The sequence below is a fragment of the Enhydra lutris genome, unplaced genomic scaffold (assembly GCF_002288905.1).
Source record: "Enhydra lutris kenyoni isolate GAN:26980312 unplaced genomic scaffold, ASM228890v2 scaffoldscaffold25, whole genome shotgun sequence".
In the NCBI taxonomy this organism is placed as follows: domain Eukaryota; kingdom Metazoa; phylum Chordata; class Mammalia; order Carnivora; family Mustelidae; genus Enhydra; species Enhydra lutris.
This window is the reverse complement of record NW_019154109.1, coordinates 4554918-4574775: the sequence shown is the minus strand read 5'-3', so window position 1 is coordinate 4574775 and position 19858 is coordinate 4554918. Positions and strand designations below refer to the sequence as shown.

Below are 19858 nucleotides of genomic sequence, written 5' to 3'. Positions count from 1 at the left end.
GTGCTCAGTTTAGGGCAAGGGAGACTACAGGCGGAGCCTGTGCACGGGAGAAATTCACAGCATGAGAAGAGACTGCTGAGGAAGGGATTATTTTCAGAGGTGACAGCCAAGGACATGAGTCAGACCACTGGAAGAGGAAGAGCGTAAGCAGAGGTCATGAGAATTGTGAAGGATGCAAGGGAGCCGGGGCATGGTCCATGGCGTTCATCCTGGGCAGCCACGGGAGTGTCCGAGGCAGTAGGCAGAATCTTCCATTGGGAGGGAGGACAGGACAATGGGCATGAGGGTGGGAACTGACTCTTGAGGACTAGCCAATGTGATGAGTCCACCTGCAGGAAGAATGATGGGGCTGGGGTGGGCCTAGTGAGCTCAGATCACCCTGGAGTCAGGCCCTGCTCGGTGGCCCGGGAGATTGGGGAAAGGGACCAGACCTCAGGTGTGGTCTGGAGGGCTGGCACGTTGGGTGGAGCATCTCAGTGCAAGCAAGGGGGTTGTCGAAATGACAAGACAAGGGTCCAGGCTGAGCGGAGAGGCGTATGGCCCCAGGAGCTGGACCAACAAAAGTGGGGGGAGGGGATGCAGGGTGGAGTGAGAAAGAGCATGGGGGCAGGCCGGAGGCTTCAGCCAGAGAGATCCATGTTTGAGATCTTCAAAGTCGAGAGCTCTCCAGGCTGGCCTCTGTAGATTTGAAGCTGGGGATGGCGCGGGGGCGGGGGGGGGGGGGTCACTGCAGGGTGGAAGAGGGGAGCAGGGGACAGGGAAGAGAGGCTGAAATCAAGAGATGACTGTCCTCTGGGCAGGTGCCTACCGAGCTGTATCACGGGAGGGGCATAGAGAAGAGCCTTCTGAGCCCCCTAACCATGGCCATGCTGGGCTTCTGTTCAGGGGCTGCTGTGGACTAGCCCCAAAGCCAGAGGCCTTCCCCATGTGCAGGGCTTCTTCCTGAACTTCTTGCTGCCCGTCGATGAGCCCTTTAGAGTCTGCCAACCCAGGGGTGAATTCTATGCTGGGTGGAGAGGTAGAGGAGAGGACTGGCCCTAGAGACACCTCAGAGGTGGGCAGCTGAGGAAAAGCCTGGAGCCTGTGAGGAAGGAGCTCTCAGCCTGAGATTCCTTGAGGCCCAGCCCTGGCAGGCAGCACCTTCTGGGGACTTGGCTGCCTCGCAGACTGTCTGGGGGAGGGCTTGGCCTGGGAATCCTGTTCACCCCCATATACTGAAAGACAATGACAGAACTCTGTCTGCTCAGATCCCAAGAGGGTGGGGCAGACGAAGGGCAGGTTGGGTCCTGGGCAAAACCGGTGTGCACGTGTACACGTGTGGGTGTGTGGGTGTTGTATATTTCCATCTATGTTCAGTTTCCACTGGGGAACAACACCCCAAAAGCCTCAGGGTTTGAAAGCCAAGTTAGAAGAGAGAACTCTAAAGAGCTAAAATAAACAGCCCCAAATAAAGGTAATTACTTCTGGAGGTTTGGGGTCAAGAGAATTCTTTGGTGGCAGAGGACCCAGAGGGTGTCGGTCATTATTTGATTTTTAGGAGCAGATTTACCAAAAATGAATGTTTTCTTGGAGTCATGTTAAGGCTTTACATTTAAATATTGATTTCTATTCCTGACATACAAACCAGGGAGCAGACCAGGGCAACACTGTCTGTTAGAACTTTTGGCAATGATAGAAATCTTCTGCCCCATGTGGTACAGTTGCCGCTAGGCACTCGTGTCTATTGGTCACCTGAAATGTGACTGGTGCAAATGAGGCAATAAATTTCTCACTTGATTTAATCGTCACTGTAACTCAGAGAGCTGCATGGCCCTGGAAGCTCCCATAAGGGCCACGCAAGTCTGGAACACTGGTGGTCATCCTTAGCTTCATATTAAAACCCCTGGGATGCACTGAAACATCTGAAGCCAGGCCCACCCCCTTGAAGCTGACTTCCTTGGCCTGGGTGGGGAACCCAGGGAAGGAATCTATTCAGTTCTCCATGGGATCCAATATGGCGGCAGGTGTGAGAACCAGTGTCCCAGGGGAAAGGGAATATTGCCTGGCGGGGGAAACCGGTGTACTGGGAACCAGTTCACCCACAAATAATGGGAAGACTCAACAATGACTCCCCCTGTCCCGTGACTCCAGGACAAGGGTTTCTCGTGAAAGGTGGCCTAAGAAAGATGCTGAACACATAGGAAAAACTTAAGAACCTGGCCGCTGGGGTGGAAGCCTTGGTCGTGCTCATGGGCCGGGGGCAGAGAGACGTCTGCTGTGGGCGCTCAGACACCCCACAGAGGGCCTTTGTCCCCATAAGGGCCTCGGAGGCACAAGGGAGCTGGGGAGGTACAGGGGTGGGAGTCCACTCGGAGTGAAGGGCCGACACTGCAATGTGTCCCCTCAGGGATGTCCCCAGCATGTCATAACCCAGACACACAGGAAGAACCTGGGCCCCTTGTCAGCTGTAGGCACGTCCCGGAGACGGGCAGGGACCAGTCCCCGTCTGGTCTTCCCTCTTGTTCTTGCTCCCTTGTCCCCAGCCTGTTGCCTCACTGTCCCCACAGCTTCATCCTCACACCCACCCACCCCACCCACCCTTGATTGGCAACCACTTGGGGTCTTCGTCCCCTGCCGCTCTTTTTCTCTCTTTAACTCTTCTGTGTGTCCTTTCTGATGCCTCTCCTCACCTGCCCCCTCCCCCTGTGTCCCTCCTCCTCTCTCTTTCCTCCCCTGCCCTTCCCCTGGTGTCTTCTCTCCACAGACTTTCCTGGCCTCCAGCGGAGGACTGTATTGCCTGGGTGGAGGCTGCGGGAACGTTGTAATTTCGGGCTGCATGAGCCTGCCCAGCACGCCCGCCAGCTCTCCGCCCCGCAGCTTGCATGCTCGGGCCTGGCTGTGGCTTTGCATGGGGTGGATCCGGCCCAAGGGCTTCCTTCCCTGAGAGCAGGCGCCCTGGAGGGTCAAGGAGGGGGGTGCGTGGGCTCTGCCGCAGAAGGCGCATGGCTGCAGCGGCTTTCCTCAGAGCCCTGGGAAACAGGGTAAGGGGTCTCTCTGGCACCCTCCATCCAGACGGCAGCATCCAGAGAGGACTGTGACTGCTAGCTGGCGCAGGACCTTAGTGACAGCTCGCTGGCACAAGGTCTCTGGGGACACAGGAAGCCTGGCAGGGCTCTCCCCTTCCAGAGTTGTCCGGGTGTCTGAGGCTAGCCTGGCTTAGGACAGCCTTGTGCTCGGTGGGGTGGTGGAGTGGCCGTGGTGAATGGATGGGGACAGAGCAGTCGTGCTTTAGGAAACCCGCACTGAAAGTGTCCTCCGCTCAGTGGCAGCTTGAGGAGAAGGTGCGAAGAGGCAGGAGGCCCCAGGAGGACAGGCAGTGGGCCTGGCTGCGGCCTCCCAGGGCCCGGGGCCGAGTCCCCGCTGCCTCTCCTGAGAATGGGCTTAGCGCCCTGCAGGGGCCACCTCCCTCCTTTTGGCTCCCCAAGCCCAGAGCCCTAAGCCTGAGGAGGATCGGGTGCTAGGGTCCGGCAGGGGAAACGAGCTGGGGCTGGAACTCCTGTCTGCCGCGGATGTCTCCCCAGCACACACACATTGCCCCTCCCGCCCCGCCTGCTCCTTCCTCCGCTGAGGTGCCACCTCCAGACTGACCTCTGGGGCGCTGGCCCGCAGGACCCGGACGAGAGCGCCCGTATCTCCAGCGCCTTCTTTCGCCTGTTCCGGGTCATGAGGCTGATCAAGCTGCTGAGCCGGGCGGAGGGAGTTCGCACTCTGCTGTGGACCTTCATCAAGTCCTTCCAGGTGTGCCTGCCCAGCCCACCTGAGCGGGGCCCAGGTCAGGTGGACATGGGGGACTTGGAGAGGCTGTGACGGGCATCTGTGTGGCCCGGGGTAGAGCCCCGGTGTGACCAGGGGGTGCACAGTAGAGCTCGGGGAGGGGCAGGGCTGCAGAGCAGGTGCGTGGAGCCCTGCGTCCTGACCCCCCTCCTCACCTCCAGGCCCTGCCCTACGTGGCCCTCCTCATCGTCATGCTCTTCTTCATCTACGCGGTCATCGGCATGCAGGTGAGAGCGGGAGGGCCCAGCTCAAAGCGGGGATCTGGGCCACGTGGTGGGGGGGCATCTGTGGACCCTTGAGGGAGGCCTAATCAGCACGGAGGCTGGACCCTCCACCCTTCCTGCCTCTTCTATCCCAGCCACCATGGGGTCAGATGCGGGACTAAGGAAGGACGCTGGGCACCTTACCCCTGGTGGCTGCAGGACTGGTCGGCTGGGAGCCATCCGGGAGGAAACTTGGCACGCGGGTGGACAGCAGGGGCCACCTGAGGAGGGAATCCAGTGTCTCAGTCTACCCCTCCGCGAACCCTGTCCCCCCATTCCCCACATGGAGTCCCTAAGTTGGCTTGTGCTGGGAAAACGTGGTCCTCTCTCCCGCTTCCCTTTGGCTCCGTGGGAAGAACTTCTCCCAATCTTGAAAATAATCTGATTAATTTGGCTTTAGGTCTGCTGTGGCTTGTGGTGAAGGGGATTTGGAGGAAATAGGGGTGAAGGAGGGGAGGAGTGAGGTGGGAGAGGCCAGCAGGGCCTGGGCTGAGGGGAGGCTGCAATCTAGGTCACAGGTGGGGGCCTTTTGTGATTTGCAGATGTTTGGTAAGATCGCCATGGTGGACGGGACCCAGATAAACCGTAACAACAACTTCCAGACCTTCCCGCAAGCTGTGCTGCTGCTCTTCAGGTGTGAGGCTCCCGCTGCCCCGTACCCCTACGTCCCCATCCGCACCCCTGCCCTTGGCAAAGGGCTATACTCTGCCCCTAGGCAGGACCTTGTCTTCTTGGCCCTAGGCCCTGTGCTCTAAGAGATGAGGCTCTCCTATCCTGGTCTTGAAATGTTTAATCCTTTTAGAAGTCAGCTCTGCTCCCCATTGCATGACCCATGCCATTTTTAAAATCCATTTTGAACAAATGGCCCCATATACTCATTTTGCACTGGGCCTCCAAAATGACGTAGCTGGTCCTGGTGGGACCTCATCCCAGTGCAGCAGAAGACAGAGGCCAAATGTCCCTACACGGGAGTGGTGGGGCCTCAGTGGCCTGTGACCTTGCCCCACGTCGGTCAGCACGGTCAGCACGGCGCTCTCCCTTGCGGTCCCCCACCAGAGACTTGAATCATGGATTGACTTTACCCCTGCAGCCAAGAGACCCCTTTTCTTTAGTTCAGTCCCTGCTCATAGTACCCCATAAGGAGCAGCGGAGCCCCGGCACAGAGGGGAAACTGAGGCCCGCCTCACACTGAGCTACTTGGTGAACCTAGGGGTCTAAACTGCCTCTTTTGGTATGCGGGAATGAGGGGGAAGCCCCAGTCTGCCCACCTGTCCACACCCTGCACCCGCAGGCTGCTGGCCTCCTGAGGGGCCACCCACGAGCAGACAGGCCAATGGGACCCCGTCTCTTCCAGGTGTGCAACAGGCGAGGCATGGCAGGAGATCCTATTGGCCTGCAGCTACGGCAAGTTGTGCGACCCCGAGTCAGATTATGCCCCGGGTGAGGAGTACACGTGTGGCACCAACTTCGCCTACTACTACTTCATCAGCTTCTACATGCTCTGTGCCTTCCTGGTGAGATGCTCGGAGATGAGCCTGCCCTCCCTTTCCCTGGCAGCTCCTGTCCATCGGGGGTGGGCTTTGGGGACATAAGACACAGGAGACTCTGGTCAGATGGCCCCTTGTTCCACTCAGCCTGGGGGGGACTTGATTTTCTGAGTGCTTTATCATGTCCAGAGGGGTTGTTGAAAGTTTTACCCTTTTTGGTTAGCAATTAGTGATCAAAAGAAGAACTTAAAGGGGTTCTGTCCTGCATAGATAGGGGCCCCCAATAAAGCCACTTGGCCTCCCTATTCCTGTGAAGAGAAAGTTGCCCCATGGCTGAGGCTCTGGAAACAGGGTCCCAGAGGAGGCCTTAATGGGGTTAGAAACAGTGCAGATTGTTCTGGAATCCCGGGTCTGCTGTCTGTTCATGTGGAAGGTGAAGAGCCAGCGCCGTCTGTGGGCTGTCGTTCCTTCACTCTTTCTTCTTTTCCTATATTCAGCTAAAAACTGTTGTATGAGCATCCTGGGCTCAGTGCAGAGGGTAGAAACATGCTAAGACCCAGTCTGGCCCTGAAGGAGCTCCCTGGTTACCGGGGAACCCATGTGGGAGCAAGTCTTGCCTTTCAAAGGGACGGTCACTATACACAGACAAGGCAGGAGCAGTAATAGGGCATGGTCCAGTGAGGACACTGATGGGGTCATCTCTCTGGGCTGGGGGCAAGTGGCTGAGATTGGAAGAGCTTGAGCTGGGCTTTTAAGGTTGAGCACAAAGACCCCCATCAGAGGACACTACTCGTGCGGGAGCACAAGGGTGTGACACGGGTTGCTCGTGTCGGGGAGGTAGGTCAATTAGAAGGTCTGCAAGAAAGGACCCCCTTACCCACTGGACACCCCCCAGCCCCAACCCCCTCCCCATTATCACCTGCCTTTCCAGGTGGGAACCCTCTGTTCTCGCCTTACAGATCATCAACCTCTTTGTTGCTGTCATCATGGACAACTTTGACTACCTCACGCGGGACTGGTCCATTCTGGGCCCTCATCACCTGGATGAGTTCAAGGCCATTTGGGCAGAGTATGACCCAGAGGCTAAGTGAGTCCTATCTGTAGGCTCTGGGCGGGGCCATCCATCAGCTGTCCCCGCTTCCATCCTAGACTGCGTCCTGGTGTCCCTACAGGGAGTCACTCTCCAGTTTTATAAGAATGAGTGGCCTCCCTCTCCCTTCATTATCTGATGTTCCAGATCAGAAAATTGGAGTTTCTTAGGGTTGGAAGGGATCCCACAGGCTCCCAGGGCAGAAAACCCCTTGACTTTATCGGGAAATGGTCATCCAGCTTTTGCGTGGACACATCCAGGAGCAAGGAACTCAGTGCCTCAGTTGGCCCTGGCTAGGCAGTTGTAGTCCAGAGACCAATAGCATCCTAGCTTCATTAAAATGCAGAGCTCTGGTTCCCTGCCCCCCTACCAGGCCGACTTACTGAATCAGAACCCTCATTAATTATTAGCCTCATCCTCAGGGCGTTTGTGTGCTTGTTAACCCTTGGGAAGTACTACTGCTTTACATTCTTTCTAGAAAGATAATAAGCTCATATTTGACCAATGTTGCCCAGGCATCAGGCCCTGTGCTAACCACTGCAAACATCATCTCATTTAATCCTTACCACAACAACCTGTGACACAGCTCTCCAGCTCTCTACAAGTCTCGGGAAGTGGGCTTCCACCTCCTGTGATCCACACCCTCTACATCTATTAATATAACCCAGGAGCCCCCAGTCAGCTCAAACAGAGCCCAAGGAAAGCTCTGCCGTGGTGCAAATGAAGTCCAGGTTCCAGACCTGGAGATCCCACATCTGAGGATGTTCTGTTCTCAAAAGGACATCTGCCCCCCTACAAGGGACAGCCCATTCCTGGTGGTGGACAATAATGAACCCAAACATTGTTTCTTCTTTAAAGAGGGAGCACAGCTTCTACTTCCTTGGACAATAGGAAGCATTGCCCTGTGGCCTGGCTCTCTTGCCCTTGGTCCCTTGTCTGAGCAGGGAGGGAGCTTCTGGGTGGGGCTGCAGGGAGACAAGTCCATGTGTCCTCCTGCAGGGGCAGAATCAAACACCTGGATGTGGTGACCCTGTTGAGACGGATCCAGCCCCCTCTGGGCTTCGGGAAGTTCTGTCCCCACCGGGTGGCCTGTAAGGTAAACAGCGCTGCTAGGGAGGGGTGGCCTCCAGGAAAGAAAGAGGCTTAGGCACCTTGGGACAGGGAAGCTGGTGAGGGAGGGCCTGATTGGATGAGTCATTTCACAGCAATCATCTCCTGCATCCCCAAGTTTCTCCCTGAGGACCTCAGGTCTCAGCAGTGTCCCCCCAACTCATCTTTCCATTCCCTTGTGAAGGGCGTCCTGAATCACCCACACCCCCAGCCTTCATGTTCCCCCCTCCCCCGGTCCACAGACCAGGCTGGAATGACCCGCCACGCCTGGCCTGGTCCCAGCTTGGCAGTCAGCCACTGCCCTCCCCTCACAGCGGCTGGTGGGCATGAACATGCCCTTGAACAGCGATGGCACGGTCACCTTCAACGCCACCCTCTTTGCCCTGGTCCGCACGGCACTCAAGATCAAGACAGAAGGTGAGGGCTTTCTGGCGTGCGGCCCCCCTCCCTTCTCTCAGGGGATGAGTTTTCTGGTGCAGATTCTGCCAGATTCTCAGAGCTAAAAGTTGGAGCAAAGAGCCATGTGGAAAAGTAGAAGGAGGACCTCGACCATGACCACAACATTCTCATGCCTTTCAGGGCTTAGATAGAGCTCGAAAATTCTCTACAGGCCAAGGTCCCTAAGGATCTATTCCCACGCAGCCATGTCTGAACGGGGCCAGAGAAGTGGCACTGTTAGCACAGAGGGGAGGGTCACCTGAGGTTTGGCTCTGGGCAGGAGCAGAGGAGCTCCTCAGGTCGCAGTGGGTGGGCAGTCCACACTCAGCTCCACTAACCCCACAGGTTCCCCACGCACCCCGCCAGGAAGGCAGACATGGAGGAAGCTGGGAAAGGAGTCGGGGTGGGGGAGCTTGGTATTATTCCTGAGCCCTCTCTCAGGGCTCGGCTCTATCAGAGCCATCCCCCAAGGGCATCAGAACCTCTGCCAACATCTAGGACAGCCCCAGGGAACATTTTCCGGAGGGCAAGGAGAGGAGGGCCAAGAGTCAAGAATGGAGAAAGGAAGTTAGGGCAGCAGGAAGGCTGCAGGGGTCTTTGGAAAGACCACAGGGCATGGGGATTTGGGGACTTTTGAGGGGAAAGGGAAAAGAGTAGGAGATGTCAGACAGCTTTCAAAGGCAGCCACTTTGAGCAGTGGAAGCCAAGGCTTGTGGGGAGTGAATACATGACCCAAGGTTTGGGCTGCCCCAGGGGGACGGTGATGCCCTCCCGCCATGCCCAGTGCTCAGCCCAGTAGCTGCCCAAACCAATCAACCAACCAATGAACAAACAAACAAGACCTCAGCCAACATTTGTTGAGTGAGGTTTTCGGAGAATCCCGGGCGATTTGACAAGTGCCATTGACTTGGGCTGGGTGACTTTAGGACTGCCTCTGCCTGTCTCTTGCCCTAGGTAACTTTGAGCAGGCCAACGAGGAGCTGAGGGCCATCATCAAGAAGATCTGGAAGAGAACCAGCATGAAGCTCCTGGACCAGGTCATTCCTCCAATAGGAGGTGCGTGCTGCTTTGGGAGACCAGAGTCCAGAAGCAGCTGAGGAGAGGGGATAAGGGACATCTCCAGGAAGCCCTGTGAGAATCTGAAAATGGCCCAGACACTTTGTAAATACCTTGGATAGACCCCGTGGTGGCCATCAGGACTGGTGCTAGACTTAGGATGGGAATTGCCCACTGTCCAAGTCAGCAAGGAGAGGCATGTCCTGAATGGCCCAGTCCTGGCTACCCCCGGCTCCCACTCCGAACCTGGTTCAGATTCTTACCCACCTTCAGGACATCCCTTTTTGGCTCCTCTGCAGATGATGAGGTGACTGTGGGGAAGTTTTACGCCACGTTTCTGATCCAGGAGCACTTCCGCAAGTTCATGAAGCGCCAGGAAGAGTATTATGGGTATCGGCCCAAGAAGGACATCATACAGATCCAGGTAAGGCCTGGATGGACCTGAAGTCCCAGGGACTCCAGTGAGCCAGGTCTCCAGGCTCCAGCTCCCTCTTCATGTCCTTGAAGGCCAGTGATGGAGGCCCAGAGAGAAGGATGATGGGACCAAAAGAAATGGAATTTTTTTCAAAAGAGAGATTTGAGTGCTTAAAATGATCCACTGGTAGGCAAAGAAATTTAAAACTTTGTTTCATCTCATCTGTTTTTTATTTCTATTTTTTGGTGTTAACCAGACACACAATTTACAAATTCAAAAATATGCATGCATTTGGGCTGTGTGCTTGAAAACATTTCAATTGCAATTTTAACTTTAAAACAATTTCAAAATTTTAGAAGTTGCATGTACAACGGTACAACTTTTTTCCTGAACCATTTGAGAGTAATTCCCAACATAATGTTTCATCAACCCAGAACATTTTCACATGCAGCAAGGGCATTCTCCATAATTCTCCTACATAATCACAATGTAACCACTAGAATCAGGAAATTAACACTGAGACTTTATGATCATCAAATCCTCGGGCCTCATGCCAATTTCACCAGTTGTCCCAGTGATGTCCTTTATAGTAAAAGGATCCACTCCAGAATTGTACACAGCATCTAGTTTCTATACCTCTTTAGACTCTTCTACCCAGAACAGTTCCCCGGTCTTTCCTTGACTGACCTTGACACTTTGGAAGATTGCCAGGATATCCTTCAGTTTGAGTTCACGTGTTGTTTTTTCATGATAGGGTTAAGATACACTGATCCTGGACAGGAATGTCACAGAAATGATGTTGTGTTCTCGTTGCAAGCTATCAGATGGTACCAATCTTGGTTCATCCCATTGCTTTGATCAACTCAAAAAATGATATGAATGATATGTTCATTCAAAAGAGATCATTTGTCTAGGAGATTGTACTGAGTAAAAAGATTTTTCCACCTGGAGGCCTGGGAGGGTATGAAATCACCCATGAGGTTGAGAGAAGACTCCTTGGGAGTCATTAGGATTTGGGCCATCCCAGTGGTCAGAGCAGGGCCTCCTGGAGCCCTGGGATGTTGAATGTCCAGGAGAGGGTGGGGCTGGAGTTGGGGCTAGAAATGAGTGAGGCCATGGGAAGCAGTCTGGTCTCTCTCACTAGACTGGAGGGGTCACTGAGCTTCTGTCCCCAGGCTGGACTGCGGACCATTGAGGAAGAGGCCGCCCCAGAGATCCGCCGTACCATCTCAGGAGACCTGACGGCAGAAGAGGAACTGGAGAGAGCCATGGTGGAGGCTGCGATGGAGGAAGGGATATTCCGGGTAAGTGAAGACTGTGGCCACCCCGTGTGTTCTAGGCACGGGGAACAGCAACATCCCATAGTGACGAGGGCCAGGAGCCCCACCATACCGGAGGAGAATTTGGAAGCTGAAGACATCTACAGCCCACATCTCTTGGGACTCAGAATCCTACTGGACCCAACCTCCTGGAGTTGTCAAATACGACACATACTCTTTTCGTTTCCTCTACCAAACCTCACTCCTGTCCTCACCTCCCCAAGAGCCCTAGTTGACATTCATCTCTTGGAATCCCTTCATTATCAAATGGCGTGCCTGTTTCCCGTTACACTGGTCCTCAATCCTTAGCCTTCTAGAATTTTTTATGACACTATAGAATTAAAAGGTCCTTAATGACCACCTAGTTAAAACTTTTTGGGTTATTCCTGAGGAAATTGTGACCCAAAGAGATGATATGGGATAGCCAATATCACTTCAGCAAGTTAGTTTTAGACATGGGACTAGAACCAGTTCTCCAGACTCCCAATCCAGTGCTCTTTCCATGACAATGTATTTCCCCATCTGGATGTCTGTGTCTCCTACGAAGTTCCTTAGTTGTGTCCTATCTACCCCCAATTTAATTGAAAACTCTCTGAAGAGGGAGATCGTGAGCTCTTCTCTGCCCTCACAGCCCAGTCCATTCTCCTCTGGCCTTACAGGATTTGTCTTCCAATGCCATCATTTGTTCCCAGGATGTTATTCCAGGATGGCAGTCCCCATGCACTCTCAGCTCCCATCCCCCCATCATGGCTCTCAGCCCTTACACTCTTCTCCTTGACCCTAGAGGACTGGAGGCCTCTTTGGACAGGTGGACAACTTCGTGGAAAGGACCAACTCCCTGCCCCCTGTCATGGCCAACCAGAGACCGCTCCAGTTTGCTGAGATAGAGATGGAAGAGCTGGAATCACCTGTCTTCTTGGAGGATTTCCCTCAAGATCCACGCACCAACCCTCTGGCTCATGCCAATACCAACAATGCCAACGCCAACATTGCCTATGGCAACAGCAACCATAGCAACAGGCAGGTGTTTTCAAAGTAGTGGCAGCAACTGCCAGCTTTGGATGTAGGGGTCCTCGGCTAGGGCTGGGAAGACATATTTAGTGGGTTCCAGGTCCTTTAGGAGGAGGACATCCTGAAATGTATAGATTGTCTTTTGCTTACCTCTGTGTCCTTTGGGATCCCTCCACCTTAAAGCAAGAGGAGGGCCTGGGCTTCAGAGACTCCTTTGGCCAGCAGAGGGCAGCATTGGCACAAATGCCCTGTGGTTCCTTCTTTCCGTCCTCTGGTCTAAGGTCTAAGGAGCTGCTACCTCTTGAACATAGCAGGTTAGGAAGAGAGAGAATTACTACAAAAAGCTGCAGAAAATTAAAGTTAAACTGTTGGATTTAGGTTCTGGGAGATGTCATTGCTAAGTGGGTCTTCTCTCTCCCACCCTGAGCTGCAAACTAAATATAATAGACAATTACGTAAGTGTCACGAAAAACAGCAGGATGAGGGGGAGAGCTTCTCGGAAATCGTCATCTGTGGGCTGATGTCCAAGCAGAGCTTCTGTTCTAGGTAGGAGGACCTGGCAAGGCTGTCACACACCGTCAGAAATGGGCAGGAGAGGGCAGATGCCCGGTGAGCAGCTACTACTGCCGGGGCTAGGGCTGCCTACACCCCCTTCCATTCAGAGCCCCACAGGCCCGGAAGTGCGCCTGGGTCACCATGGTGCTGGATGTTCCGGGGCTACAGAAGCATGAGACCTGGACCTTGACCTGAAAGGACTGTAGTCTCCTTGGGACACGTGTCCTGTGTGCCCTGAGAATGCAGGCGTCCTGATCACCAGGGGCTGGAAAGGCCTAGAACAGAGCTAAGCAATGTTTCTCAGCCTCCATGTGCCAGCCTCCACTCCACCACTGTCTCTCGGCCTTCCAAAATGGCGGTCCCTGGGGCCTCACCACAGACTCTGGGGATGGAACACGGCCACTACTGGTTGATCCAATGTGCCACCGAGGTTGAGAACCAGTGTCCTAGAGGGTGTGAGGCTGGGGCTGGGCCTCAAAAGATGAACAGAGGGGCGCCTGGCTGGCTCAGTGGGTTAAGCCGCTGCCTTCGGCTCAGGTCATGATCTCAGAGTCCTGGGATGGAGCCCCGCGTCGGGCTCTCTGCTCGGCAGGGAGCCTGCTTCCTCCTCTCTCTCTCTGCCTGCCTCTCTCCCTACTTGTGATCTCTCTGTCAAATAAAATAAAAAAAAAAAAAAAAAAGATGAACAGAATGTGGAAAGGGTAGAAGAATGGCATCCCTTGGGCAAAGGAGAGGAGGTGGGGACGCATTTGGCTTCTTTCTCTTAGCTGGCCAGGACTGGCCGGCCAGAGAGCGGAGTGATCCCCAGCCCTGGAGTCAGGACAACACCAGTGATGGGTCCAGACCCTGAGGGGCCACAGAGGGGCGGGATGGCGGGAGGACCAGCAGCCTGCTCTCACTCAGCAGCCTTGCTTCCATTTCAGCCTCCACTATGAAAGGGAGTTCCCTGAAGAGACAGAGACGCCTGCTGCCAGAGGAGGAGCTTTTGGTCAACCCCGAAGGGTCCTGGGTCAGTCTTTTCTGGGTGCTCTAGAAGCTGAGCAATCTGCCAGAGAGGGTTGGGGAGCCTGGCTCTCTCCTTACACTAGGGGAATCTGGCTGGGAGCCTATCGCTATGGGAGCCAGCTGGGCCTGGGGTGGACGAGCTGTCAGCTCCTCATCCGGGTGGGGGAGAAGGGTACCAACTAGGTAACTGAGTGAGGTGGGAAGGGGGCAGGCCAGGAAACTCACACCCTCCGTACTCCCCTCTCTGAAGGACAGCCCCCGGCCGCATTGACCCCTTGGCCCTGGGGTCCTTCAGGAGATAGTCTGGCGACTTCCCAGCAGGTCCTAGACCACTGTGTGTGACATCAGGAGCCTTGAGGATGCCCAAGTTCGATGGAGATGAGGGCACTCGCCCTGCTCCTCAGAGCACGCGCGCGTGTGCGCGCGCGTGCACACACACACACACACACACCACATACACACACTTTTACATGCAAACACACATGGAAACACCGAAGAAGATATTGACCAGATCTGGTCAAACTCTGGCCCTGATCCCTCCCCCTTTTCAAACCCTCAAGGACAGAGACCAGGGCAAGTAGAGGGGCAGGGAGACAACACAGGGTCCTACCCAGGCTGGACTTGGTTGGATCTTAGCATGTGTACCCCCTCCCCCCACAGGACGCCCTCCACAGCCCTAGGGCTCTCAGGGAGCTCTCAGGGTCTGGCTGCCTGGCTGAGCAGAGCTCCCCTGACTCCGGGGCCCTGGCAGGAGTCAGAAGCCCCTCTTGCCCTTGGTCTGTCTTGCCCCACAGGACCCCACAGCAAATCCTGTGTGGAAAAGCTAAAAGAACAGCTGACCCAGAGAGAAATGCCCAGATCCCAAGCATCTCCTGCCCCTTCCCAGGTAATGGGGCAGAGGCCTGGGAAGAAACTCTATACAGAGGAAGGGGGCCACCATTATTTGCCCATTAATAACAGAAAGGGTCAGCCTCCTGGGTCCTTCCCTCTCTGTGGGTCTTGGCTGAGGCTCCCTCGGAAGAGCTGCAGTTTCACGGGATCCCAGGGGCCCCAGCATCCCCGTTGGGGTCTCTGCTGTTTGCATTTGGAACAGCATGCCAGCGCCGAGCCTCCCCTGCCTGAGGAGAGGAGGAGGCACAGCCCAGGGTCTCCGCCCGAGCAAGCATCCCACAGCAGTAGGACCAAGCACAGTAGTTCCCAGTGCCAGACTCCAGCGACAGCCCAGCTGATTCAAGAGGTGAGGTGGCAGCGGGCCCAGAGCAGTGGGCGGCATTCAGGGGTGGCCCTGGGCTGGCCAATAGAGGCAGACCCCTGAGGCGGCGCCCCAGGAGAACCCACCCGGCCTTCTGTCCTCCGTGCAGGCTCTGGTTCGAGGCGGCCTAGACACCTTGGCGGTTGATGCTAACTTTGTCATGGCGACCGGCCAGGCCCTGGCAGACGCCTGCCAGATGGCACCAGAGGACATGGAGGTGGCAGCCACAGAACTGCTGAAAAGACAAGAGTCCCCAGAGGGCCTGGCCATGGCCCGGGGACGCTGGAGCCTCAGGTCCTCGCTGGGCAGCCTTGACCAGCATCAGGGTTCCCAGGAGACCCTGATCCCCCCCAGGCTGTGAAGACCCTCACAGCAGGGGCTTAGAGCTAGCATCGCCCACGGTGAGGGCGGGGTGGCTGGGGCAGAAAAGGGCTAGCCCCCTGCAGAGACCCCTCTCTCTCTCCGAGTCTCAGTGGATGGGCTGAGTAGGGGTAGTCAGGAACCACTGAAAAAAGATCAGGAAGAAGTTGACTGACGGGCCGTTCTTCTCACCAGCAAGAGGCACAGTTGGATGGAGCTTCCAACGTCATTCAAATAGACCCACCAGTGCCGGAGTCTGGCTGGCAGAAGGCCACTTCCCCCAGCAGGACATTAAAGTCTCAGGCCTATGACATTGGCACCTGGTGCCTGCTTGTCTCCTTTTTTGGAAACGTTTCCTACTGTTCTCCTCACTCTTCCTTCTTCCCCATTCCATTTCCCAGGAGCCCCGCTCAAGGGCTTGGGGGCCTGGGCCTGGGAGGACAGAGTCCCCAGAGGGCCTGGCTAGGGCCTGGGGACGCTGGAGCCTCAGGTCCTCGCTGGGCAGCCTCTGGCTGCAGAACTGTGGTCCCAGGCCATCTCAGTGCTCCTCTCCTCCCACCTCAACACTGGTGGCTTCCCCCACACCTCCCCTCAACAGCCTGGTGTCCTCCTCCGCAGAGAAACAGGCCACCACAGGGTCCCTCCCCCAGCTCCTCTCACCAACCTGATGGACTTGTCTGCCTTTGTCTCTTGCTCCCCTCCCTCCCTCCTGACCCCATGGAAGCCTGGAATCTCCTCCAGCCAACTCCTGGGATTCTTCCCCAGCCAGTCTCCCATCTCCCCCTCGCCCACTCCTCCCTCTGTCTGTAGGCCACATTCGAGATGTTTCCATCTTAACAACATGTCCCTGCTGCTGTTCTGGTTACCTACATGAGGTCAGTTGGGCTATCTGTCTGTCTGTCTGTCTAGTGCATTCCTGAAGACCGGAGTTCTTACCTGGGTTGTCTCCTCCTCCACATTTTCATTCCTAGTTCCCATTTCTCATCCCCCATGCAGCCTGACTGCTGCCCATCAGTCACCAGTATCTCCCACAACCTTGTTGCCAATCTAGGTGGCCCAAGTCCTTACCTTCCTTGATTTCTAGGCAGTGTTAGGAACAACTTACCTCTCTCTCTTTCCTGACATGCCTATACCCCTGGATCTCCCAAATTTCCTCCTACCCTTCAAGTGCTCCAACCCCACGCTTCCCAGCGAGCTCTCGCCAGGCCCACCTACCTCTCTGGTGGGGGATGGATCCCTCAGGGCTCTGTGTTCTGGATCCTTCTTTCCACTTGGGAAGTGTCCCTGGATGCTCTCAGTGACTCGCATTTCAGCTGCGTCTGTTGATAATTCCCAATTCCATACGGCTAGAGCGAACCCCCATATCCTTCTCCCCGACAACTCACGTATGTCCTACCTATCGTGTCCAAACTCAGCCTTGCTGTCCTTTCCCCAGAGGCTGTGACTACTCCGGTGTTGCTGATCTCAAGGAAACCCACCCTGTTCAATCCAGAAGCCTGCGTGTTGTCTGGGCTCCCACCTTGCCCCCACAGACTCAGCCTCCTAAGTCTGTCTTTGTGTCCACAGTGACTTCCCTAATATGTTCAATCAATGATTCATGCCTCTTCTTTTTTCTTTAAGATCTTTATTTATTTATTTATTTTTTTGAGATAGAGAGAAAGAGGGTGCATGGGGGTGGGGGGGGTCTGCGGAGGGTAAGGGATAGAGGGAGAGGGAGAAGCAGGCTCCCCGCTGAGCAGGGAGCCCAACGTGGGGCTTGATCCCAAGACCCTGAGATCATGAGCTGAGCTGAAGGCAGACTTTTAACCAACTGAACCACCCAGGCAGCCCCATTTCTTGCTTCTTCTATTGCAAGAGCCTCTGGCCTTCCGTCTTGGCCTCCTCTCTTCTCTTCCCCCCATCTGTCTCTCATCTTTCTAAAAGAAGAACCTGTTATCTTATTTCTTTGCTTAAAAGACTTAAAGGCACCCCCAAATCCTCAGAATATCGTGCAAACCCTTGCCTCTGCTTACAGGCCTCCCCTGGGCCCCTGCCCTGCCTCCTGCTCTTCTGCAGACCCGCCAGGGGGAGCTGCCCTCACCTCTGAGTTCCACCACGCCTTCATCTCTGGAAAACCGTAGGAAGCCTCAGCCCCACGGACCCCTCCCTAGTCGTCTTTCAATTCTCAGCTTTGCTATTGCTTCCTACAGAAAGCTTTCCCCGAACGACCTTCCGAAGCCTGGCCCAGAAACTTGGCACCTGCCTCCCCAACCCCCAGTACAGCAGGGGGTCATAACTGCTGGTTTACTGTTACCCCAGCCAAAGCAGGTCCACTTTGTTTGAAGTTATGCCCCCAAAGCTGAGCACTTTTCAACCCAGACCAGTGGCTCCATAACTGTGAATAAGTGCAGGACAAGGGCAAGAAGCACGGACCCTTCCCTCCACCCGCTGCCTGCCCTGCGTCCCCCACCTGGGCTCCGTAGCCTCCGCCATCTTGGCTGTCTGTCCAGGCCCAGGGGAGGCAGGGAGGAGGCGCTCTGCCTCCAGGGGCAACGAGCGAGCGGCACTTCACCTCAGCCCTACACACACACACACACACACACACACACACACGCACGCACGCACAGCTGCCAGGCTGCTCCCATAAAGCCCTAAAGGAACAGTATGGAAGGAGGAGGGCTGAGACGGGAGCAAGGGGAACAGGCTGGTGTAGGGGGGAGACAGGCCCCTCTACTCAGCAGGACTGTCAGAGACAGTGCGCCCGTAGGGGCTGGTGGGGCCACCTTCTGTCACAAGGGGGAGGGGGGGAGCAGGCCAGAGGCAGTGTCTGCTGGACCCTGTCTTCTCCTTGCTGATTGCCTGCAGACTTGGAGCCCAGCTGCTGGGTGCGGGGTGTGCCAAAAGGGGCGGGGCTGCAGCTGGTGGGAGAGGACGGGCACAAGGCCTCATGCAGAGCCCTCCCATCTGGAAGGTGTGAAGCTCAGAGGGACGGTCTCTGGAAAGCCAGTGGGGGGGGGTGCCCCCCCCCCCGCTCCAATGTATCTTCAGAGTAGGGAGGAGCTCCAGGGCCCTGCTCTCCCGAGCGAGTGTGGTGGTGTGGAGGCCAGGCTCTCCATGGGGCTGAGTGATGCTTAAAGGAAACAGACAGGTGCTCTCGGCGCCGTGTTTCAGAGCCTCAACTAGGAAGCCAGACGCATTTGGACCTGAATCCCCTTCACCTACCTTCATGCAGTGGTGTCAGGCAGTTCACACAGCCCTCTTAAGCTTCTGCCCCTCCGTCCGTAAAATGGGACTAATTCCTACTTCCAGGGTGCTGGATGGTACAACAGTGACCAGGTAAAGACCTGCTTGGTAAGAAGCTGTTGCTTTCTGTTTGATGCTGGCTAGTGAGAGAGCCAGACCCTTAAGCTGGGGGGACAATGAGCTCAGGGGCATGCAGGACCTCTTAGGGAAGGCCGGGCCACGTGACTGTCAGCCCAGGGGTCTCTGGATCCTGCCGCATCCCCCACGGGCCCTGCCGGCTCCCAGGATAGCCTGGGGTTGGAGAGGCCAGCTCCTGCCTCTGGAGAAGCCACTATGGAAGGCATTGCCAACCCAGAGCTGACCTTGACCCCCATTTTCCTGGCATCTGATCCCAATAACGTGTCACTCCTGCCGTGGGGCTGACAGCTTGTGGAGCCAGGTGACTCTCTCTTGTATTGTGTGACGCCTTTTATTACGGCATTTATCACCTTGCAGTGAAAGTCGGAGTATTATGGCATTTATTACCTTGCAGTGACACTCGGAGTTTACAGTTTGTTTTTTCTACTAAGAGTTTCTCAAGGACAGTGAGTTTCTTTATCAAGTTTGTATCCCCAGCAAGGAGCAAAGGAAGGAAGGGAGGAAGGAAGGAGGGGAGGGAGGGACAAATGAGCAGGGGAGGGAGGGTGGGTAAGGGAACAACAGCACAGTCACTGGCTAAATGACATGTATTAGATTGGATTGTTTGAAATTGTTGATATTTGGTCCCTTTTGTCTATGAAACAGCAATTTTATCATCCCTGACCTACTGTAACGAGGATGGTTGCCTCCCTGTCCAGGGGGACCCAAGTAACAGCACTGCCTTTTGCGGGGGGGGCAGAGACCCCACCTTTGGCTTTGGGGCAGTTGAGACAAATCGGTCTGGATAAGGGCTTTCTGAGGTGGGTGTCCCCATGTGGGACTGTTCTCGGGCAGCGTGCAGACCAAGGTTGATGGAGCAGGGAGCATTGGGGGCTTTCAGCACTTATCATTGCTGAGATGTCCCCCCTGAGAGGGGAGGTGAGGGTTCACCATAACCACCACAAGGAGGGGTCTGTAGGTGGGCGCCCAGCAGCCCTTGTGCCAGCCACTATTGGAGGTCGACTATCTCTCCAGGTACCCCCACGTCTGGCCTTCTGGTCTTGAAGTTTGACCTCCCCCCGCCACCAGGCCTGGGCCTCCCATCTCCTCCTCATTCTCCTTGGCCAGCCCTAGGGCCACTGGTCAGCCTAGGGTGGGGAAGGGTGGGGGACAGGGGAGACAGATTACGGCCTCTCCCTCTGAGTTCATTCTAATTTGGGTTATGATTTCAAACTCTTCTTTGGATCCTCCAACTTAGTTTGGAAGTTCAAGAGGAAGAAAAAGTTCTTTTCATGCTCTTTGCATCCACCCCAGTTCTGGCTAATTCTTCTCCCAGCAAAGTGTC

At 55.5% G+C, this 19858-nt stretch overlaps 1 protein-coding gene across 1 annotated transcript in view; it reads left to right on the top strand.

Moving 5' to 3' along the window:
* Window positions 1-15175, top strand: part of LOC111150995 (calcium voltage-gated channel subunit alpha1 S) — a 66769-nt gene extending 51594 nt beyond the window's left edge. The window contains exons 29-44 of the mRNA XM_022508677.1: window positions 2744-2800; window positions 3649-3777; window positions 3975-4040; window positions 4619-4710; window positions 5431-5590; window positions 6523-6650; window positions 7653-7749; window positions 8078-8180; window positions 9156-9257; window positions 9557-9681; window positions 10848-10976; window positions 11776-12026; window positions 13481-13566; window positions 14357-14448; window positions 14656-14799; window positions 14924-15175. Of these exons, the coding sequence (XP_022364385.1) occupies window positions 2744-2800; window positions 3649-3777; window positions 3975-4040; window positions 4619-4710; window positions 5431-5590; window positions 6523-6650; window positions 7653-7749; window positions 8078-8180; window positions 9156-9257; window positions 9557-9681; window positions 10848-10976; window positions 11776-12026; window positions 13481-13566; window positions 14357-14448; window positions 14656-14799; window positions 14924-15175 (2013 nt within the window). The remainder of the gene's footprint in view (window positions 1-2743; window positions 2801-3648; window positions 3778-3974; window positions 4041-4618; window positions 4711-5430; window positions 5591-6522; window positions 6651-7652; window positions 7750-8077; window positions 8181-9155; window positions 9258-9556; window positions 9682-10847; window positions 10977-11775; window positions 12027-13480; window positions 13567-14356; window positions 14449-14655; window positions 14800-14923) is intronic.
* Window positions 15176-19858: the final 4683 nt, after the last annotated feature.